Genomic DNA, 22470 nt, shown 5'->3' with positions numbered 1-22470 from the left:
CTGGGTTATATTCAAAAAGTAAAATGCTTTTACTTCTACAAAGATCTAACATGTGCGACAATATTCAGAAGACCTGTTGCCCCTGCAACTCCCCTTCCATCTCTCCAGGAAGAGTGAAGGTGCAGATCTCTTTCAATTTCTGAAAAGACCCTAACATGCAAGTAAGAAATATTGTGCTTTATTGAAGACTGTGTGCATGCATCAAGCATCAGTACTGCAGCACACCATGAAAAAACAAGTCTTAAAATCAAAACACTTCTGTGTTACTCCTCTTAAAAAAAGCATCAACTTTGACTGCAGAAACAACTAATATCAGTATTGCTAAAACACAAAGAAGATGAACTGGCAAGAAAACTGGTTTCTATCATTTCTGCTGTCTTCTCAAGCATAAAGCCATTTGCACATTTCTGTAATTCTCTAGGAAGCTGCAAATGTCAACTTCAAGAGCAGGCTTACTTACAGAGATGGGGCATTCACAACTTCTCTGGACAACCTATTTTGGTACCTCTTTACTCTCTGTGTCAAGAATTTCCCCATAAAGGCCATTCTCCCTTATGCTATCACAACCAAACTGCACAAGTTTTTATCTGCACATCCTCATTATTAAACTATCTGTTTCACAAAACCTGCAGTATGTTGGGCAAGTTACCACAGTGAATCAACAACTTACCATTCTTTCCTATAGCCTATAGAAGTACAATTAGAGAATTAATCAGGATTCCTATTTCTACTCCATCTTTAATTGCTCAGAGCATGAGCACCATCAGCAGAGAAAATTACTTATAATAGTCACATGTCACTAGATTTCTGACAGTTTATCTACATCTGACAGTTGAAATAACTACCTTAATTCTATAAAGTGTACTTGCAAACTATGCAGTTTGGAAGAAGATTTTAATTTAATGTACTCTTCCAGCACAGAAAAATTGAATATATGAAATTAAATTACAAATTTCTAAAAAGCAAAACTTTTCTTTAGGAAACATCTGGATTTTAGAAAACTTATCATCTCTATATAGACTTAAGTTACACAAATGCTTTGATTTCTAAGATTTTAACTACATCTTAGAAAACTTAATATATCCACTATCTTAAGACATAAATAAGAATGGAAACTCTCGTATGCTAATATAACATGATCAAAATCATTTGCTACAGGAACAATAAATGTGGCTGAGAAGGACATTGAAGAAACTCAAAAAGCATTCAAAAGGCTATGCTTTACAGAGAAAGAAGAAATGGAACAAATTTTCCATACAAACTAATTCTGAATAGAAGACAGACAAGTCATTTGGTTTCCTAAAATACCCTAAAAGACCTAGAAGTAGAAATAAAAAACCCAATGATGAACTTAATTGGAAGAAAACATCTTGTGAAGCTGACTCAACTTAAAGAAGGGGTAGCAAGTGAAATCACATGTTAACTTTATAGGCCAGTTATGTATACATTACTATTACATATTACTATTATCTCTTAAAACAGTTTTCAAATTTGTAGATTAACAACCAAATTCAGACTGAAGTGGAACAGAATTGATGAATTCAGGCAGTAAGGGCCAATGCAGGGCATGTATGACTAGAGGGTTATGAATTGTTAACCTATTAGAATTCTCAACATCAAACATGTTTTGCTTTTGATCTGCATTTGGGAGTGAAAGTCTGTCACAAAGATCTAAAAGTAAACATATAGCAACAAGGCACCTTTCTTTTTTGTAATGTTTAGAATGAACACTTAGAAATTCACATGCATAATAAATGCTCATATTCATGAAGCAAAACAAGCAGCTCTCTAATAAAGATACGAAACACTTCTGATCATTTCAAACCATGGAAAAAAATATTTAAAACTTATTTCAAAGGAAGTACAGTAAGAGTACTACAGCACTAGCAATTTTTTTGGTAAAAAGGTCTGATTGAACTGCTGCTGCAATTACAGAACATGGCTTTAAATTTTGAAGTCATGGCTTGCAAACAGAAGTTTTTCTCTCTTTCTATAAATGCAAAAAAATAAAATCACACATAGCAAACTGCATGTAGAGGCCTAGTACTAAATCTATTTTCTTGCCTGCAGACTTGGTAGGACTATGAGTACTGAAGGTAGTAAGGGATTTCGAAAACCCCACGCATTCCATGGAGAACACTACTACCTGATGTGGGCTAGGCATTGGGAAGTGCCTACCTGCCAAAGAGAGAAAACACACTGTGTCTGTAAAATGGGAATATATTATTGTTAGGAAAGAACTGGAAAGCTTTAACATGAATAATAAAAATTAGGTTTTAATTGAATTGAAAATTTTCCATTTAAAATGAATTTAACCCCCTCATATTACAGCAGTTGTACTAACTAAAAACTGATACCATTAAATACCATATCTCCTATTCTGCTTCCCATTCTCTTTAGCAGAATATCTGTTAAGAATTTCAGATTATTTTAATTTGCAGATTTAATTAATCACTATTGAGACTGTTAATGGAATAAGCCTTAAGCTTTCAGCAGTGAAAACATTCTCCAACAACAACCAAAAAAAAGCAGCTCCCCCACCTACCCATCCAAAAAAAGACATACCAGTTTTTGTCTTTAATTGTTGTTGTCCACTGATAGGTGTATGAGCTCCTCCTCCAAAGATTGCAGACCACATTTTGTTGTTAAGTGGATGAGCCATAATTCTATACAACTCATTACTAGAATGCGTTGCTAGGCCATGGATGAAGAGACTCAGATAGACTGCAGTTAGAATTTCACAAAGTAAGACTGTGAGTCCTGGCTGGGCTTCTTCACCAGCAGAATTCAAGAGACGTACTAGAGCTGTGATTCCTGTTGAAATACAAAAACACCCAAAAAGCTGCATGTTTACATATTAGAAATTCTGTTTCAGAGGAAACTGAAAAATCCAGGAAACAGTGTCATCCTAATATTGCTGTATACTATATCCTAATATCCAAACATAAAGACGGCTTGAGGTTCTCAGAAAGATTTCTTTGATGTTTTTTTTCATTTAGGAAAAGAAAACACATAATATATAAATGTGTTTCACGGTTATGCTGAAATTGAAGTTACTGTTGTAAACTGAAGCTCATACAGATCAAGTGTATGTAGCTTACACTCTCTGTAATGGGACCAGCATAGCTTCATCCCAGTAAGGTCTCAACAGGTTTTGGAGCTGCAGCAGAATATAAAATGTTAAAAACTTCTCATTTCCAACAGATTTGATTTAGCTCAACAGCTGGACCCAAGCTATAGTCATTCTGAAGCAGAGCACAAAGATACACTTGAAAATACATTGAAAGGGTAGGAAAGCAGAAGAACAGTGAGACTGAAGTGCTGCTTGCAGTGTGCGAAAGTAGAGCCTGTGCTCTAAAATGCTTCACTCTACTTTCAGTTTATTGGCTCTCTATTAAGTGACCCAGCTAGTGATTTTTAGTAAGAGAAAACAGCATCAGTCAAGTCACGGAATAACTGAAGATAAACTTGAACTGTAGTAACTCACTTTGTTATAGTATATTTGTTAAATATACTATTAGAAAGTCTGGAGCATATATCCATGCTCTTACAGTGCATCCCCACATTTTTTTCGTAAGAGAAAAGAAACTGCACATACCTGGCCACTGAGCTGGTGATGTATTAGGAGTCACTGTTTCTTCCAATGTTGATCTTAGAGAATGGCGCTGAGTTAACAGCACTGTCTGATAAACTGTTCCAGTAAACTGATTTGCTTGAAATGAGCTGTAAAATACAATCTTATATTAAAACAAACAAACACAACACCTGCTTGGTTTAAAATAGTTCAAGTTATAGCCTTTACTGAACATAGGCAGATGTCAGTACTGCCTCCAGGTGCTCTATGTATTGTACAATCATTATAGTGAATCAATCTTTTCTCTAGAAAGTGTTTTTCAAAGACCTTACCTGTAGCTGTGGCCATCACAAAGACATTGGTAGATGCAAGCAGAAAGTGATGCTGCTAAGTTATGCATCACATATATCTGGAAGACAAAGTTTTGTAGCATGTATCATACTCACGATGAACTGTGGTTAGTATCATTGTATTTAATGCATACAGGCTTGTAACAGGAGGACTTATGTAGAAGGTGCAAGCACTAATGGCAAAAATCACTAATAAAAGCCCCTTCTCATTAAAATTCATTTCAACTAAGTCAACTCACTTTGCACTGAAAGGGATTGAAAGTACTCACACAACCCAAATTACCCAGAATCACAGCCCAATTTTAGCTGCACTGCATTCTGTTAGGAAAGAGAACCATCTTAAACCATTAAACAATGAGTGACTACACCCTAAGACAGCACGTTGGCTCAGAATTAAAGATGCCATGCTTCATATTGAAGACTGTAATTCAACTTAGTTGTTGAACACATTTGTACAGTCCTCAGATACAATTTACTCAGTATCATACTGAACATCTATTTTTTTCCTCATAACCAATATATGTTTCATGTATGATAAGACACACTTAAGTATTCATAAAAAGTAAAACAGATGTTTATCTGTATCCTCTGAAACTAAACACAGAATAGGAACTAAGAAATCAATCCCTGGAGCACTCTATAAATCCACAGTAAAACCTAATACATACAAAATGGCAGGAAAGGTTTAACCTAAAGCTTTAAATCTTATCTCCAGTCCCAATCTAAATCTTATGGCAAGTTAGAAATAAATAAATAACATTTTACTGTGAGAAATAAATATCACTTGATGGAGATGTTTCTTTAACATTTTCTACACCAAATTTTATACTTCTAAATTTAATTTTACTTAGGTATAGGACTGAAGATCAACTTATGTTATGATTAACATATATTATGAGTGTATTGTATTAAAGCCAACAGTGACATTGGAGGTGTTTTCCATAAGAGATGTTATCTCAGGCAAACATCCAGTTGTGAAAGTGTAACTGAAGTAGATGGGCCTCTCTCTTTTAGCCCAACATTAGTATTACAGGATGAAATGTTTCAGTACAATGGTTTCGTTGCAAACCAGGAAGGAATATTAGGAAGTTTCCATACAGTCAGAAAAACATTTGTGAAAACTGGTCAATGAAATAACAAATCAAGAAAGAAAAAAAAGAAGACTCACACCTTGTTATTCTGAGTATCTGGATGAGGCGGTGAGTCAAGGTTTATTATGGCATGTAATATATCATGAGTTAAGTTACCAAGATGCAACAGTGGATTAGCCACCACTGTTTTGGCACTGGCTGTGCAAGCAAATAGGAGAGGCACGGAGCTTTGCTCTAGAAGAGGGCTGGATGGTATCTGTGTTGACTGTTCCTAAAAACAGGAAATAAACACACTTAAACAAACAAAGTGATAGTACAACTTCCTGAAAAATAAAACAAAACAAAAAGAAACCTCTATAGAATGCAAAGTGCCACATTTATAATAAAAGAGCAATAAACAATAATAGGAAAATCTGAATTATAGTACAAAATGTTCAAAAGCCTTCAACCAACCCAATGTGGAGAACTCACAAATCAAACTTCCCCACATACCTGCTGAGATTCCTGCAACAGCAGAATTAACTCCATTCGAACAGATGCCAAACCACCACCATGAGAGCCATGGAGAACACAGTAACTAAGGAACATTCGTAGGAGAGACTGGTATTTCAGAAGCCACTGACGCCTTTTCTGAAAGTTTACTTTCTGTAGCTTGTTCTTTTGCTGGTCAGTTAAGTCTACAGTATTTCCATGTAATACAACTTCCTCTGGCATCATGCTAATTTCAGATGGTATTTCATCTATTTCAACATTATAATCACAGGTTTTTTGAAGAGCTATGACTTCTCTTTCAAGCCACTGATAAAGCTGATACCTCAATTTTCCACCATCTACCTCACAACCAGTGGACAGTGTACGAAGCTCTACTGTAAGAATTTTCAGGCATGCCCTAAACTTCAGCTGTGCAGAAATTATATCTTCTGAAGGGCTTAGGATATCTTTTTCATCAACTACACTAAAAGATCCTGTGTAGCTAGAACTTGTTTCATAAGATTTTTCACTTTTCTTCAAAGGTTTTAGCTCTTTCATTACCAGGGAAGAATCTTCATTCTCACCACCTTCATCACTGTCTAACTGTAGCTTCAAGCCTTCATCGTGGATTATTATATTTGGTTGGCTCCAGTCAAATGAAAGAGTTGAACTTGAATGTTTTCCTGAGGAACAGTCTGAAGAAGACCCTAGATCATTCAAAATTGGCTGTGACCAATCAATACTGGAAGACTCGTCTTTTATTTCCAACTCTTTAAGAGGGGAAGATGGTGAGAAATCTTTACTAGTATCCATTAAGCTGGGGGATCTACAGAATGGCTTTGACCTCTTGACAACTTTGGGCATCTTTGATAACACTTCTAAAGCCAACATAGGACAACCAGCTTTTAAATGAGCATATGCAGTGGTGAAGAAAAGCCGTCTTTCATCTAGATTGATTTTGTCAGCTAATCCATTTTCCACTGTTAGGCACATGTGTGTGGAAGAGGCATCAGAAGAGCCAAAATGACGTCTCAACAGGAGAGGATGTGTTCTTAAGTAGTTGTAGAAATTAAACACTGCAGGATTACAGCTTGCTGAGCCAGCTCCTACATCTGAAAAGATATTGCATCATAAGGAAGAATCTACAGTTCAGTATGAAATAATACATCTCAAAAGTTCATAGTTCAACAGGAGATTATTAGGTGTCGATATTCATTCTGTTTTTGACTTCATTCTAGTCATTTTCCACCATCGTCATTTGAATACTTGAGGAGGTAGGGAGGAAATCTCAACACCACTAAAGACAAAAGGCTGAGTGAGAACATATAAGAAATGTAATTTTAAAAAAATTTCATTTATTTTCCTTGGAATTAGGCTTGTTCTCCTGCAGTCAAAGGAGACCATATTCTTGCTGATTGTTTAAATTTCTAAAGTTTCCAGTACTAAAGGTACACTGAGATGCTCCAGATTCCTAAGAAATTTTTTAATTTCTGGGAAAAACAACCTTTAATAAGTTTTGGATTAGTGTTCTTAATTTTGTGTACTTCCCAACAAAATGCAACTTAAAATCAAGGAATCCATAACACTTAACATATATTCATACCAGTACTGCATACAATAAATCAGTTATGCATGAATGAAGCCTCTACAGATTTAATTTTCATGCTCCAAACCACAACAAGCTTATACAGTTCAGTTAACAACTTACGCCACATTATGAAAGATTTTAGGAAAACATTATGAAATATCAGGAGCAATCAGCACAGGACAATTCACAGCTTTTTTGTCTGGGTTTAGCTGAGATAACACACTTGTTTCTGCTATGAGAAGCTATGACCATAAAAAATTACAGATAACAGGAGTAAGAAAAATCACCTATTAAGACAATGCAAAATGGAAAATGGAAGACACTAAATTGATGAAGAAGTGTTAGTAGCATTTTTAAATGATTTAACACAGAAGCACGTGACTAAGATCTAAACAACTGAACAGTGTATCACTCATCTCTCAAAATCATCTTGAAGTATTTTGCTCCAATTGAAATTAGTTTATAAATTAATTTCCATAGCTCTGGGGATTGAGTATTCATTTATCAAGTTTCTCTCTAAGCCAGCTATCATTTTAACTGACTCAAAAATTTAACTTTGAGAATAATAACCTCAGGAATTAGTGGGCCCAACCTTTTCCAATTGATGTACTTATAGAAGCTTTTCCTATACTTCTTTGGACCTCTTGCCAAGTCCTTTCTGATTCCATCCCTGTGCAGCCTAGCAGGAGCCCTGTACTCCACCCAGGTTACCTGTTCCTGCTTCCACAGCTATGCATTTTCTTCTTGCTCTCCAGTTTGACAAGCAAGTCTCAGTTCAGCTGCACTAGTCTCCTGTCTTCTTTTCCTGACTTCCTATATCTGGGGATAGAGAGCTCTTGTTCCTCAAATATCTGTCAGCCCTTCTCTTCTCTCTTGTGCTTGAGGACAGATTCCCAGGGGGTTTTGTTGACTAACTCCCCACAGAGTTGGAAGCTGGCTTTCCTAAAATCAAACTTCCTGATTTTTTTCTTTACCTGTCCAATATCCCTCAAGAATGTGAATTCCACCACTGCACAATCATCAGAACACAGGCAGCATCCAACCCTGATGGCACTAATCAGTTCATTTCCATTGCTGAGTAACAAGTGCCACCACTGCATCACCTCCAGTGCCGCTGTCTACTCTACCTGGCTCAGGAAGCTATCCTCTGTAAGTTTTAGGAATGTCCCAGATCATATGTGGCTCATCGTAACTGTTGGTGAGCAACCAGGTGCAACATGCAGCTATATTCAGACTGTACCTAAGAAAATACTCTTAAAATCCATAAATGTTTAAAAAAACAGCCTAAGAGCCAAAATACTCATTCTTACCTTCTTCGTCTTCAACAGAATGTTTAATCAAAGTGTCAAGAGCCTTGCTATAATCTTCCAAAATCCAGTAACCCATACTTCGCAGAAAAGGATCACTGTACATGTTTCCTGTGCTCTCCTTTCCAGAAAACACACTTCCCAAAATTCTCTTCTGTAATACAGATTTATAAGTACTAGAGACTTCAAATTCTGACTCATAAAGCCTTGAAATTACAAGAGCCAATTGAATGTCATTCAGTTTTTCAAGACAGACCTAGAAGAAAATAAGTACAGTTATAAGATCAAATACTGTAATTTCGTCTCTGGTTAAAACTGTATACTGGAAGTGATATTCAGATGTTCAGACTGACATAAATATGCTTATTTAATTTGTTTAATATGTTTATTTTATTTATGTTTATCATATTTAATCCAAAAATTAAGCAGGAACTAGGAATTAAATTGGAACATTAAAATGGAAATCTACATTGCATTAACTTGTGGAAGAAGAGAGAATTTGAAAGCAAGTTAATGGTAGATAGCCCTCTTAGTCCTACTACAAAGGAATCAACTATGGGACATCTTCACTATCAGCAACATCACAAATAAGATGTAAAGAAAAAATCTGTATGTCATTGGTGTACTGGTGGGATTGAGAGAGTAAAAGAGCAAACAAACTGGAATGTTCAGTGGCCATACTAATTTAAATTGCAATGTTTCTTACCTATTTTCACACTCAATTCATTGTTAGGTTTAGAACAATGTAACAAAGAAGTTCATTATTTCATTACCTCCACGGCATCTTTTAAGTGTCCTGCCAGCAAGAAAAATGCTGCAGAATGTTCAAAACGCTGTTTGCCAAGCAAAGAGAAAGCATTTTTTAAAGCTGCTTTACGCCATCTGTCCTCAGTGAAGTTGTTTCCAAAAAACTGTGTCATTTTGGTGTCTTTCTGTGATCTGCAATTGAATATAATTGATAAAAATATTATGTGTTTATTAGATGCATTTTTGCTTTTGATTTTGTCAGATGTCAGTACACAGACGTATTCATAATGCTAAGTGCATAAGAGGCTTTGCTATTGCACATTAACAATAACCATTGGTTAACATAAGAATTAAGGTAAGATCTTCAATAGCGAGTAACATCACAAGCTAATTTTTAGGAAGTTCACAAAGTTGAACATTATTATGAAATGTCCATCTGAAAGACACATTTAATTCAGTTCTTTGAATTTCCAGCAAAATTATCATTGAAATCACTTCTCCTAAGAACACTGCTGCTTTTCCAAACACACCAGTCCCCTATAAGCCAAACAGAATTAAGCGATGTATGAAATTAGCGTACATCTGAGACTAAAGCTTGATTCATCCACGTTCAAAAATGACTAAATTCCCACAGTAAATACCAATAATTACCCATGCAGTTCACTAATTTATTTAGAAACTGATTCTCAGCTTGCAGTGGTAACAGTTGGGCTTCTTTTCAATCAGCACTGAATTCAATATTTCTTTTCCAACTTACATCAGCTATTATCAAGACCCTGGTATCACCTACCTATACAATCCCCAGATCACAGCCTTCTTTTTCATTGCAAGGTAAAAAATGGCTGCATCAAGTGGATCATTGTTTCGTTGAAAGGCTGCTTTGGCTACCTGTGAAGATAATTCAACAGGGGAAAAAAGAAAAGAATTTGAGTGAAAATTAGATTGGATTCCTGTTGTTCCCCATACCCTGTGCTTCACTGAGCTAAGATGTTCTCTTACAAAATCCCTCTTCTCACTGGACCTAAAGAATGTGTGTAGCTACCACTGCTACAATCCCTTATTATTGTTTCTTTATAGAACCTTTTAGATTGGAAAAGCCCTTCAAGACTATCAAGTTCAACCACCAATCTGACCTACCAAGTCCCATAACTTATCCACGTCCTTCAGTGACACGTCCATGCATGGCTTCAGTGCCTCCAGGATGTGGACTCTACAACTTCTCTGGACAGCCCATTCCAATGCTTGACCACACACTATGAAGAAATTCTTCCTGATAAGCAGTCTAAGCCTCCTCCAGCACAATTTGAGACTACTACTACGAGTTCTATGACTTATCACCTTAGAAAAGATACTGATCTGTTCCTCAATGCAACCTCCCTTCAAGGCAGTTGTAGAGTGATGAATTTTCCCCTGAGCCTCCTTTTTTTTTTTTTTTCCCTGAAATACCACCCAAACCACAGATAAAAACATTAAGCAAATTTGACCCCTCTAGAGAAAATGGCAGGTAACAAGCCACCAAGTGGACCAAATTCCATTTACTATGGATTTTTTAGCCCAGTCAGCCAGCCAGTTCTTCACCTAGTGAGCCGTGCACCTATCCAAGCCAAAAGCAGACAGTTTCTCCAGGATACTTCCAGAGCCAGTATCAACCATTTTAATAAAATCCAGGTAAACAGCACCCACAGCTTTTCCCTCATCTAGTAAGTGGGTTCTCTTGCCACAGGAGATCAGATTAATCAGGCAGTACCAGCCCTTCATAAACCCAGGAATGCCGCAGCTGATCATTTGATTCTCCTTTATGCCTTTCACAACAATCTTCACTACAACCTTCCCTGGCACCAAGATCTGACTGACAGACCTGTAGATCCCTGACTATTCCTTCCTACCCTTACTGTAGATTGGAGTCAGTTGCTAACCTCCAACCAACTCGAAACCCAAGTGTTCACCAGCTCCTTTAGCATCCTTGGATGAATCCCAACCTGACCTCATTGTAGCGAATATTCAAATGATGAACAGGTCACTTAGAGTTTCCATCTCGATTATAGGCGCTTCAGCTCACTCCCCATTACCATCTTCCAACTCAGGAGGATGAGTACCCTGAGAGCAAATGGCCTTACTAATAAAGGCTGAGGCAAAAGAAGCAATAAGAGGTACTCCAACCTTCTAAGCACCTTCACAGCCCTCCTCCAGACCTACTTTAACAGGTCCTATCTCTCCTGAAGAGTCTATAGCCATTTGTGACAGCTTCCTTGGTATGTGAACTTGAACCACCACATCTCAACATCTTTTGTTCCCATCTTCTAGAACTACAAAACCATTAACTAAAAGCATTTTTTATCAGATCAGCTGTCAAGGCCTACATTTCAAGTCAGTTCCTGAAATTATAACAAAATTAACACATTAGTTACTCTGGAAATCTAAATACAGATGGAGACTAGAAGAAGAGGCTGGTACCCATCACAATAGGAGAAGATTGCTTTTGAAAGATGAAAAAGAAAATGGGCAAGTGTCAGTAAGAATTATCCAAGACCCAGGTAAAGTGACCTTAAAAATAGGCCCATGAAACTTCAATTTTTTAAAGTTATTGTTATTTACATACAAGGCAAGTAATTCTCATGGAATGATAATTAATTGCTGCAGACCAAACAGTAGAAGTAGAGACATGCATTTTACCACCTTGTGCCTTGTAGTCAAATTATCTTGAGCATGCTATTTTCTAGCTCAACACTTTTGGCTCTTCCAAGAGCTTAAAACAAGTGATAGTGAGGTTAGAAATTGCCTCATCTGTGAGGATTCAAACACACAGTCAGTACAGAAAAGAACATCAGCAGGCTTTGCTGACATGGAAATACATCAATTTGCATGACATATATATAGTAGCTTATTTGGCTGGACATCTGATAGTTTTCTAAAGAAAACACTCTACCATACCTTGTTTCCTAACATAGAAGATATCTTTGCTATAGAAAAACAACTACTAGGTCAACCTGGATATTAAGCATCTTCTATTGTAGTGTAACAATCAAAATCTAATTTCCAAAATCCCAAAATGTATTTCACGCAGGAATTTGAAACTTAGTTTAAAAAAAAAAAAAAAAAAAAGTTAAATGTGAAATTGCACACTTATACAATAAACTATTCATTATAAATATGGCAGGCAAAGTTCAGAAAGCATGGACAGATTTAAAATTTCAAACTACGTAAGCAGAATTACGATAGGACGGTAATTTGAAAAGCAGTTTTGCGATTTTGCTTCAGAGCACTATCTTTACCTTTTCTATGCATTTCCGTAGGCTATGGATATTTCGAACCCACCATCCTACACCCATAGCTCTGAGTTCTGACCATGTTGGATCCCCTTTCTGCATTGCAGGGAGCATGCTCAGTAGTTCTTCTTCTGCTACTGAATGAAATGCCCAGGCAAAATGACTGGTAGATAAGCCTAGATAATCAATATTACAAAACAATAAAAAATAAAATTGCAAGAAGTTAGAGGAGTGAAGAGAGAAGGGAAGAAGGCCAGATTGTTTATTTTGAACTTCTGAAGGCATTACTGATAAGGCAGCAGAAATTTTAAAATATTTTAAGCACTGAACACTGAACATTTTAAAAAGCTCACACAGATAAAAACTTTTTTTTTCCACTTTAAAACTACTCAGGCAGTTTGCAAAGAACAGTTACTGACTGAAAAGCAAAATATAATACGTAACGTGAAGATTAGCTATAATATGAAGTGCAGCAGGTTGATCAACATTTCACTGTTTTCATCACTTTTACCTAGACTGGAAAACGTGAAGCTAAAGATTACCCCAGTAGAAAACAGATTTGGCAACAGAGACACAAAAACACTGGGAGATGAAAGCCATGACATGATGGAGACAGCAATTACTAACCAGTATAAAATCTAGTTTTAGATGACTGCAACTCTAAGCATGACCATGGGATGCTGCTCTGCACTGAGGCACACTCAGCTGCACTTCTGCAAGTGCACAACAGGCATTTCTAATTTCCACCAATTTCTCAGCTCAGGAGACAAGTATTTCAATTTACAGGATACCTAAATCAATAATACTGTGTTGTGACAGTTCGGAAATGTTCTAACCTTGTATGTAGCTGAGTAAGTGACCGAATAATTGAAACTGTCACTATCTGCTATGATAACAAATAGAAGGGTGAAGAAATAATCACAACCAGACCTTTAAATTTGGTAAGTCCTAATCAAATATCCCGTTTTGTAACGTAAGGTTGGAACTACTTAAAACTGCACCAGGAAAAGCTTCATTTGAAATAAATTTACTGGATAATTACACCAGCTGTACAAAAAGGTTTTTGGGGTCTAAGTGGGGAAGGATCTTTCCCTCCTACCCTGTATTTTCTGCTTCATTATTCCTATACAGCGTTAGTGGAAAAAAAGGGCGCTACAGCATGTTATTTTGGTGAAATAAAAATGATAAAACTGAAACTACAAAAATGTTACCGTTGTTTTTTTCCATGGATTTTTGGTTGGTTGTTTTTGTTTTTTTTTTAAACAAAATTACCTCATTAATTCTTCACAGATATAATACAGAATCACTACAGAATCACATGTATTATACAGAGTTAACATTCACCTCATCTAAGAACGCATCAGTTACCTTGGTGAAGCAGTTGAGCTCGATGAACTGGAGGAAGTGAAGTTGTTAGAAATGTGTGAAGTCGAACAGCTAATAAAAATTTTAAACCACACTCATCAAGAGTTTCTCCACCTGTAATTAAATATGTTGATATGCACTTCAATGAAACTAATAAAAACAGCTACCGAGCATCTTAAGAGAAGAAATACCTTATAATTTAAAACATACTTTTGCTTTAAATTCAAAAATAAAGTAGCTTAATTTTTCCCTTTAGCATAAGAGAAAAAATCTTAAATCTACTGAGTTGGTAAGTTACTTGTTCAACTTAGAGCAAGAAATAATGAGTGTTTTTATCAAATAAAACAAAACTATTTCTCAGTTTCTCTATGTAGCACAACAAATACAGGCAGTTTACAAAGCCATCTCTTCAAAAGTGAAGGAGAAACAATTACAGCACACAGACCAATTTAAAAACACTGGCATGAATAGTCAGCAATGCAGAATTTTACTGTATGAAACTTAAGCTAAACCACAAACACTATGATAATACAGCAAATCAAACAGGATATACTGTAACACAGAACTATGAAATGCTTTGACAAGCCACAGAAATATTCAGAACAGGAAAGTTCCAGAAAGAGCTTTGAAACAGTAATACATAAAATCTAGAAGAGACATCTTACCCTGGCTCCTGTCCCTGCTTTCTCCAATGTCAGTACTGGTGGTAGCAATAGTATCTGCCAAGGCCATCAATGACATCTGTTCCATTCTAGTCAGGCCTGGCAAGCTTGAATGAAGCAAGTGACGAGATAGAACTTGGGCATGTTCTGGTCCAAAGTAAGTTGGGCTAAATTGTGAAAGATCAATTACTTTTGGTTTCTCACCGTCTTCCTCTGCATCAAATGTTACAAGTTCATCTGTACTTATAACAGAATTTTGAAAGAGATCTTCATAATTGTCCTTGGGCATATCATTTTTACTTTGACTATTTTGACTATGAGACTTTTCTGAACAGGAATGAGAGGAATCATCATCTGCTGCAAGCAGAGCATACAACGGTAATGGTGGAACAGAGTCTATTTCAATATAGTCTGTAGTCTCCGTTTTGCTGAATGTTTTGGGATCTCGTGAAGTACTTCCACTAGCACTGATGGTCAGAGATCTAAGTCTCCTATCATGATTAGGTTCAGATTCATTTATAGCAACAACTTCTCCAGCAATGCACTTCACTAGATGGGACAGAATGGCTTTTGTTCTACGTACTTTACCAAGATCCATGAGTTCTAACAGTTGATGTGGATGGTACTGAGGTAAAGTGGGAGATAACATATGAGCTGCTTCAAAAAGACCAGAGTCTTCCATTTCTGCAGACAGATCAAAGGCAGATCTTTTCCCACTAAGTTTCTGTGCAAGGCTGGTCATAGATCTGGTCAAGGTTCGCTTTGGTGGAGGCAGACCAGAGGCAGCTGACTGGCTTTCTTTCATTAAGCTAGTTATACTTGGCATACTGCAGGAATCTGTGCTAACTAGACCCTGCTTGGCAGGAGGTTGCCACTGTGAATAAACATGCATTTCACAATCCATTCCAACTACAAGAATGCCATCACGTACCCAAGACAGGGAGACTGGAAAAGGAGGTGATCCCTCTACGGAAGAAACCAAGTCAACAGAACGCAGCAGAACAAACCTAGAAAAGTTTGTAGCCTTCGTGGTAGTACTGCCAATATGGGAGATTGCTACGGTCTCCTTACCATTTTGTTCTTGCATTTTCCCAGACAGCTGGCCAAACATATAAAGTTTTGATCCAATTCCAACTGTCAGAATGTGCGAACCATCCTCCCTAGACATCCAATCTAAGTGTACTAAGTGCTTAGTGCTCGGAATAACATTACCACATGAGAGAGAAACCTCTTGTCTGTTGTATGCCACTAAATTACTATCAATACTAACAGCAGAGTCTAACATAGTGCCTATCTCATCTAAATGAAGAGTCTGTTCCAGAACCCAAGAAGAACCCCCTGTAGATTCACATTCGAATATACTAACATGCATAACAAAGTCTTGAGAAAGGTGGCTATTTTTAGATGTTACCTGCTTGTACGCTACAGCTAATCGGTTTGTGTGTGCACAACTAACTTCAGTCGGCCTTCCTGGAACATTAATAGCACTACTACTAAGAAGTCCATCCTCAATCAGTAATGGCCATTCTTCCCATATGTATGTTACATCACTGTGTACTTTTGATTCTGGCATGGAAGAAACTGATGATTCAGTGGTCACCCTGCATCTCCAGAATCGAACTTTTCCATCTGTGCATGAAGTAGCCAGCAGATAAGGTGCACGACAAACGGGGTATATGGAAGAACTACTCAGATGTCCTAAAAATAAAATAATTTTTAATGGGGCAGTTAAAAAAAAACAGGCCAAAAGTAAAAAACTTTTTGTTCAGTTATCACTTTATTATTTTAAAACAAGTATTAGTACTTCCTCTTTAAAAAGGCTTGTTCCCAGTGCTTCACAAAGAAGATGATATTAAAAAAAGTCCAGTGGAACCATTTTAGCATTAGTCTCTACGTCATTCTCTAGAAAGGATTTAAATTGCCTAATTTAAACTTGAATACTGGTAATAATAGGTACCAGTTTTTGTGTTGCGTGGGAAAGAGATATTGTTTTTTTCTCCCACTAGACAGAAGATATAATTCTATAATCTCTCCTGTCAAACAAAAATTTCCCAGTCTGTAATATAAACATCTTTCCAGAAAACATGTTCAAATGACTTCTGGTTGCAACGTTAAATTTAAATCTAGACACCACCAAAAGGTAATTAATGACTACAAATCAAATTTGTTTCTAAAATTTCTTTTATCATCAGAACCTGGACATGAAGAAATACTATGCTTTACAGTATAGTAATCATTACGTTAATATTACCTCCAGGATCCAGACAAAAAATAATAAACCAGGGGGATGAGTATTAGCAAACCTTTTCAAATTACAGTGCCTGTAGGTAGATCTAACAACACTAGACTATTCATTTTGCTCTTAAGAAAAAAAAAAAGATTACAAACCTGCTGAAGGCTTAACACTTATTATCTCCACTCCTTCTGGCAAACTCAGCTCTTGGCTATACACCATTTTTGAAGACAGAGTGAGCCAGCTTGTGCTCTGAAGGTTTGCTCTACAGGCCTGATACTTCTGTGTGAAAGGTGACTGAATCTTCTCTGGATCTGGTGAAGAATACAACTCTTCTGTTTGTGTTGTTGCTTCAGGAGTATTTGAATCTATCTTGTCATCTAAAGAAAGGTTTGCATTATTAAAAAAAAAAAAGTCAACGATCTCTTTTAACCTAAGAGATAGTGTCACTGATTTTAAGGATAGATAAAAACTTATAATTTTATTTCCTTTTAAATGAAATATGCTCTTGAATTCAGAATAAGAGAAACTGTAACACACCTGAAATACTGGAACTGCAGAACAGTTCAGAAGTTATAAACTCTTCAAATAATTAAACTGCTAGAGACAGCAAAATTGCAGAAGAGACACATATGTAGTGTTCCATGGAAATTAACGCTTCATGAGCCATAAAATATTTTCAGCTAGAAAAAATTAAACACTCTCAGGAAGAATTATTTCCTACCTTCTATAATTCTTAAAATAACTTTTGATGTTTTGCCTCTAAAGGAAAGAGTGCGATAAGTAAAATTTTGACTTAAAATAGAGGAACGTGCATTGCAAAACTTTTTGGTGTGTGGTAAGAGTTTGTTCTAGGCTGCCTTAAAATCCTAGCATACCTAAACTTCATAATTTTAGTGGTACTTTGATAGTCTGAAAGAGAATTACCATATTTCTGTATTTAGATTTGTACATAACTGTAATCTTTTCAGACAAGTGCCCACCATTAAAAATCTTAAATACAAAAACTGCAGAACAAAAACTTCTGAAAAGCAAATCATCTGAACTGTTAGGCTCCATTTAAACTGTATGAATATATGTGCCCTTAAGATAAAAAAAGAAAACATAGCGAAGTTAGGGCTCATGATGAATACACATCAAATGCTTCAGCCTTCTGAAAATTAAGAACTAGTAAAGAAACACTGAATTTTGATTTAAGCTTTTAACAGAAGAATCAAGGTTCTATTCAAAAGATGAAATATTACTTAGGAAACCACTTTGCAGCAGATATATTAAAAAGAAAATGGCTTTTTTTTCTTTTAAATAAACATCTATTCTACAAGGAAAAGAGCTTACCTACTGAGACTGGAACTGACTTCAAATGTAAATGCCACATATGCAGTAATGAATGGTTTTGAGTATACTCTACTACTATTAAGTAGAATTTTTCAGAGAATCCATTCTTCTGTTTTCCTGATGAAAATCAGAACAAGAACATTTTACTTCAACTGTATGTGCCAGCTAGAAAGAAAGTTACTGTGAACTGTTGCTCAAATGCAATGACTGTATATAACTCCTTCACACTACTTTTATGAATATTTTATCACAAGCAATAACCTTTGTCACTTGTTTAGGTACATACATGAAAAACTGTCACTATATTGTTTCAGAGGGAGTAAAACATCTCCCATGTGTTTAAAGGTGAGTCCCAGAATGTATTCTCAGTTCTACTTGTTTGTCCTTAATGTGTTTATCCCATACACTTAATCATCTATTTCTCAATTTATTCTTTCCAAAAAATAACATAAGCCAAGTACCTGAAATGTTTCACTGAAGAATAGAGGATTAAAACTGAAATGATTTAAAGCAGTAGATACGTTCAAGTGAGAACATATGCCAAGGGCACGCTTCTAGGTCATACTTATAAGGGGTCTACTTAGCCCAAGGTCTTACATGGTAGTCAAAGAATCACAGAATTGTAGGTGTTGGAAGGGACCTCTACAGATCATCGAGTCCAACCCTGTGTCCAGAACACATATATATACGGACATCCAAGAATGAATCACTTCCATGCAAACACATGACAAATTTACTGTCGGACAACACTTATTTTTTCTCCTCATTTCAGTTGTTTCCATCATCCCATTTGTGTTTCTAGTAAATCCAGCTCTCAGCAGTGGTCAATTTTATAGATAGTATCTATTACTCCACATCTTTCTTGAGCAGAAACAGCTCACTCAGAATCAATCACTATGTATATTCAGCTCATGTCATTTTTCTTAGTACATCTCTTTTCTTAAACCAAAAATATATTTCACATGCCTAGAATTAAGCAACATTTTGATACTTCGGACAGTTTTGCTTCCTCATATTTAGCAGTCTCACTACTACTGCAGATAACTTGGAATCACTGATCACAACATTATTTTTATCTTTGTTTTCCAAACCATTAAACTGGAACAGAACAATACAAAATTGAGATGCCTAAACAACAAAAACACTGATCAAATCCAGGAATGAAAAAATTCATTCCAGAGAATTTGAGAACAATCTTAAGATCCACAGAATCATAAACCCTATAATTATAGCTATGCATTATTCATGCATTACTCACAGTATTGTATTTTTAAGTTGTGGGTATTTTGGGGACAGTTTGCTAATTTGAAATAATTACTATTATATTATAAGGCCTTGTGAGAGCATTCATCTAACGTGAAGGATGAGCATCCTTCATGAAAGGATGCAGATAAGTTTACAGCTACATCATATCTTACAAATACAAGCTTTAAGTTTACAATAATTGACATAAGAAGGGTATCAACAACAAAATGCTTTAAAAAGTAATTGATGGGTATCTTACGCTACTTTGTCTAAATTTGGATACATATTAATCCCCGAGGAAGTAAAGCACACTAAAATTTCTTCTTTAGCATATAAAGGTCTTAAATAAAGAAAAATGGAAAAAAACCTATACAATAAGTTCTGCAGAAAGCAACATAACATTATTTGTGTTAATGAAAAATTGTTTTTTACCAGAATCCGCTACATTATTCTTCTTATCAGGTGTTCCTTTCTCTTGGTTATTTAAAATGAAGTCTTCTTGAAAAACATGGAATAATTGTGTTTTCCTGCCATGCTAAGAAAGTAAAAGATACACACAAGAACTGAACATCACAGAGTGCATTGCATAAGCTTTCTCTCTAACACGGGAGCGTTTAAGTTGATTGTTAAGCTGAACATAAGAAAAGTTTCTCAATAAAATGCACCTCATTATTAGCATTTTCTCCATTTACACGTTCTATGAAACTAAAAGCAAGTGTATTATAGAATCATGCAATATGCTAAGTTGGAAGGGACCCACATGGAACATCAATGGCTCCACACAGGACTGCCCCGAATTCAAATTCTGTGTCTAAGAGCATTGTCAAATGCTTCCTGAACTCCAATAGACCTGGATGGTCAGTCAGTGCATGTCAGAATGAATCTTTGAATGCTTCATTTCACCTGATATTGTGCTGTAAGCATAACCTCTATTGTTAACACTTTGTAACATGGCGCTTATAGTACAAAATGAGTACAAGAAAAAGGTCTTACAAGCTCTGTGATGGCATCCAACTCAATGATACATCCTGGACGAGCAGTAGATTGCTGACTTATGATGTTAAAAACTTCACCAACGTATTTCTGTTTTAAAAAAGTCAGTGGAATGATTGTTAACTCAGTTTTGTCCATATTTGTAACAGTCTACGAGCTAGATACAACATCTAAGCAAATGTTAGAAAAAGCATTATATGTACAACTAGCTGCGAGTTTCCATGATCAATTATAACACTTGTAGTTTTATCAAGTGACATACATTTGTTGACAAAGTGTGGGGAGAACTTGATCTCACTTGAAAAGCCTCACATGCAGCAGTTTATTGCTCTTTCACTGAGCTGAAACATATTTTCAACTGTACTACCACTAAGGAGCTGAAAAGCTTTATGGTATCTGTTTTGACAAGCAGAACCGGACTACCGTGATCTGCAAAATCCTCAGCAACCAGCTCAGTCAGTTTCTAATAAGTCTGTAATTATTATCATTGAATGAGATTCCAACCTCCAAAAACTTGACACAGAATTCACTTACAGAAATCTCTGGATTGGATTGCTCACACAGAAGTTTTTTGGCATCTATTACAGCTTGATACAATCTCAAATGCTGTCCATCACTAGCCACAAAGCAGGCACTTGGAGAATTACAGTATGCACCTGAAAAATATGAATGCATAAACTACTCAAAATATTCAGACATCAACTGGCTCCTTTCTTCATCAAGAGGAAATTTACAACATATGAAAAAGAAACACAAGAAATATCCCCTCCTTAAATTCTGTTCATATCCAAGAACTACAAAGTGTAATGCTTAGCAAACAAACTAAAGAATACAGAATGAAATCAGAATTTGGTTTTTAAATTAGAGCAAAATCTATCTCTGTTTCTAGGTGTTCACCACAGTCTGCATTCTAAAGAATACACTACCATCTGAGCACATCTCTTCATTAGCTCCCAAAATAAGATGTACATGAAAAAGGTAGAACTCCAGAACAATTCTTCAGAAATGATTATACAATTTCAAAGCATTAGTAGCTTGGAAACTTGTAAGATAAAGGATTCAAGTTTAACATATCTTCTTCAATGCATTCACATATACGTACATTATCTACTTAACAGTATTATTAGCTCAGATTCTGGAATGCTTAAGAAACAAGTAAAATGAACTCACCAAGGCAATAGCTGGGTATAAGAGTAGGCAGCCATGCAACATTAGAAAAAGCTGAAACATGGAGAGAATTTATCCGAGCAAGTTCAGAAACTCCACCAGAAAAGGACAGTGGCCCAACAGGATCAACTCTCCAAAGAATAAGTTCACTGTAAACTGCATTGGGATCCTGGGATGTTACATTTGCATTGCCTCTACCCTGAAGTCTTACTGATGACTCCTGAGACTTTAAAGAATCCTTTGCCTGTTTCGCATTCTCAACATCTGGTGAACTTAGAGCATTGTGATGTGAGGTTGTAAGCAGCAGTGGTAATACTGAATGGCAAGCCAAGTCATTAAGATGAAAACGGTGACCACAGTATCTCGATTTATGTGAAATACTAAGTACAGTTGAAAAAGCAGATTCTTCAGCAAAACTCACGAGCCATTGATTCAAAGACCCATCCGCATGTTTGGAAATCATCATAACATTGGGTGTGAAAATACTCAGTTTTAAACTGTTGGTTGATTTACTGTGCCCAGAAGAGATGAGCATAGATGAAGATCGTGTAAGGCCAGGAGGCTTTTGTCTGCCTTGCTGAATAGCCAAGTCAACATTTTTGGTACATGCATACATCACTATACTTCTGCAAAGAGAGTTTGCATCACCCGTTGGGAATGCTACAGGAATCCTTGAAACAAAAGACACCTGGAATTTTGATAAAGAAAGAAACAGTAAGTATCAAAATTTACTCAGCATACTTTCTACTCAGTAGAAGTGTGTAATCCTGAAAAAAGTAAAGTACCTGCACCTGTCGAAACATGCCAGGTTGGTATTCATCCAGCCAGTCTACATGCCATACTAGCAGTGAACCATCCATAGGATGTATACTAAATAGCATATCAGCATTTTTACTCCATTCAGAAAGCAATAGTTCAACTTCGTGATCTACAACAGCAGAAGATAAAGGAACAAGGCTAGATGCTGGAGTAGTCTTCTCATCACCCAGTTCCTTCTTCTCTTCATTTCCTTTCTGTTCATCTCCATTTTCTACATTTTCAGTTTCTAGAACACAAACAAATCATATTCAGAAGTT

General features: G+C 36.2%; 1 protein-coding gene across 9 annotated transcripts in view; it reads right to left on the bottom strand.

The window, feature by feature from the left end:
- The window catches only part of DMXL1 (Dmx like 1), a 64026-nt gene that overhangs the window by 19930 nt on the left and 21626 nt on the right, over window positions 1-22470 (bottom strand). For 3 of the 9 annotated variants that reach the window (XM_085529613.1, XM_085529609.1, XM_085529608.1), the window contains exons 11-29: window positions 22180-22439; window positions 21398-22082; window positions 20762-20883; window positions 20228-20317; window positions 19667-19769; window positions 17990-18106; window positions 16810-17034; window positions 14425-16119; window positions 13763-13873; window positions 12401-12570; window positions 9919-10016; window positions 9155-9320; window positions 8385-8637; window positions 5508-6598; window positions 5095-5286; window positions 3907-3983; window positions 3599-3723; window positions 2566-2814; window positions 2065-2178 (exon numbers count right to left, since the gene is read on the bottom strand). In XM_085529613.1, the coding sequence (XP_085385739.1) occupies window positions 2065-2178; window positions 2566-2814; window positions 3599-3723; window positions 3907-3983; window positions 5095-5286; window positions 5508-6598; window positions 8385-8637; window positions 9155-9320; window positions 9919-10016; window positions 12401-12570; window positions 13763-13873; window positions 14425-16119; window positions 16810-17034; window positions 17990-18106; window positions 19667-19769; window positions 20228-20317; window positions 20762-20883; window positions 21398-22082; window positions 22180-22439 (5943 nt within the window). Of the gene's footprint in view, window positions 1-2064; window positions 2179-2565; window positions 2815-3598; window positions 3724-3906; window positions 3984-5092; window positions 5287-5507; window positions 6599-8384; window positions 8638-9154; window positions 9321-9918; window positions 10017-12400; window positions 12571-13762; window positions 13874-14424; window positions 16120-16809; window positions 17035-17989; window positions 18107-19666; window positions 19770-20227; window positions 20318-20761; window positions 20884-21397; window positions 22083-22179; window positions 22440-22470 lie in introns of those variants that run through there. The other 6 variants (XM_085529610.1, XM_085529612.1, XR_014939658.1 and 3 more) reach the window with 5 other exon arrangements.

The sequence above is a fragment of the Coturnix japonica genome, chromosome Z (genome assembly GCF_054131305.1).
Source record: "Coturnix japonica strain WE chromosome Z, WE-NBRP24, whole genome shotgun sequence".
NCBI classification, from domain to species: Eukaryota; Metazoa; Chordata; class Aves; order Galliformes; family Phasianidae; genus Coturnix; species Coturnix japonica.
Note: the sequence above shows the minus strand (reverse complement) of the source record. Positions and strands in the feature narration are given on the sequence as shown.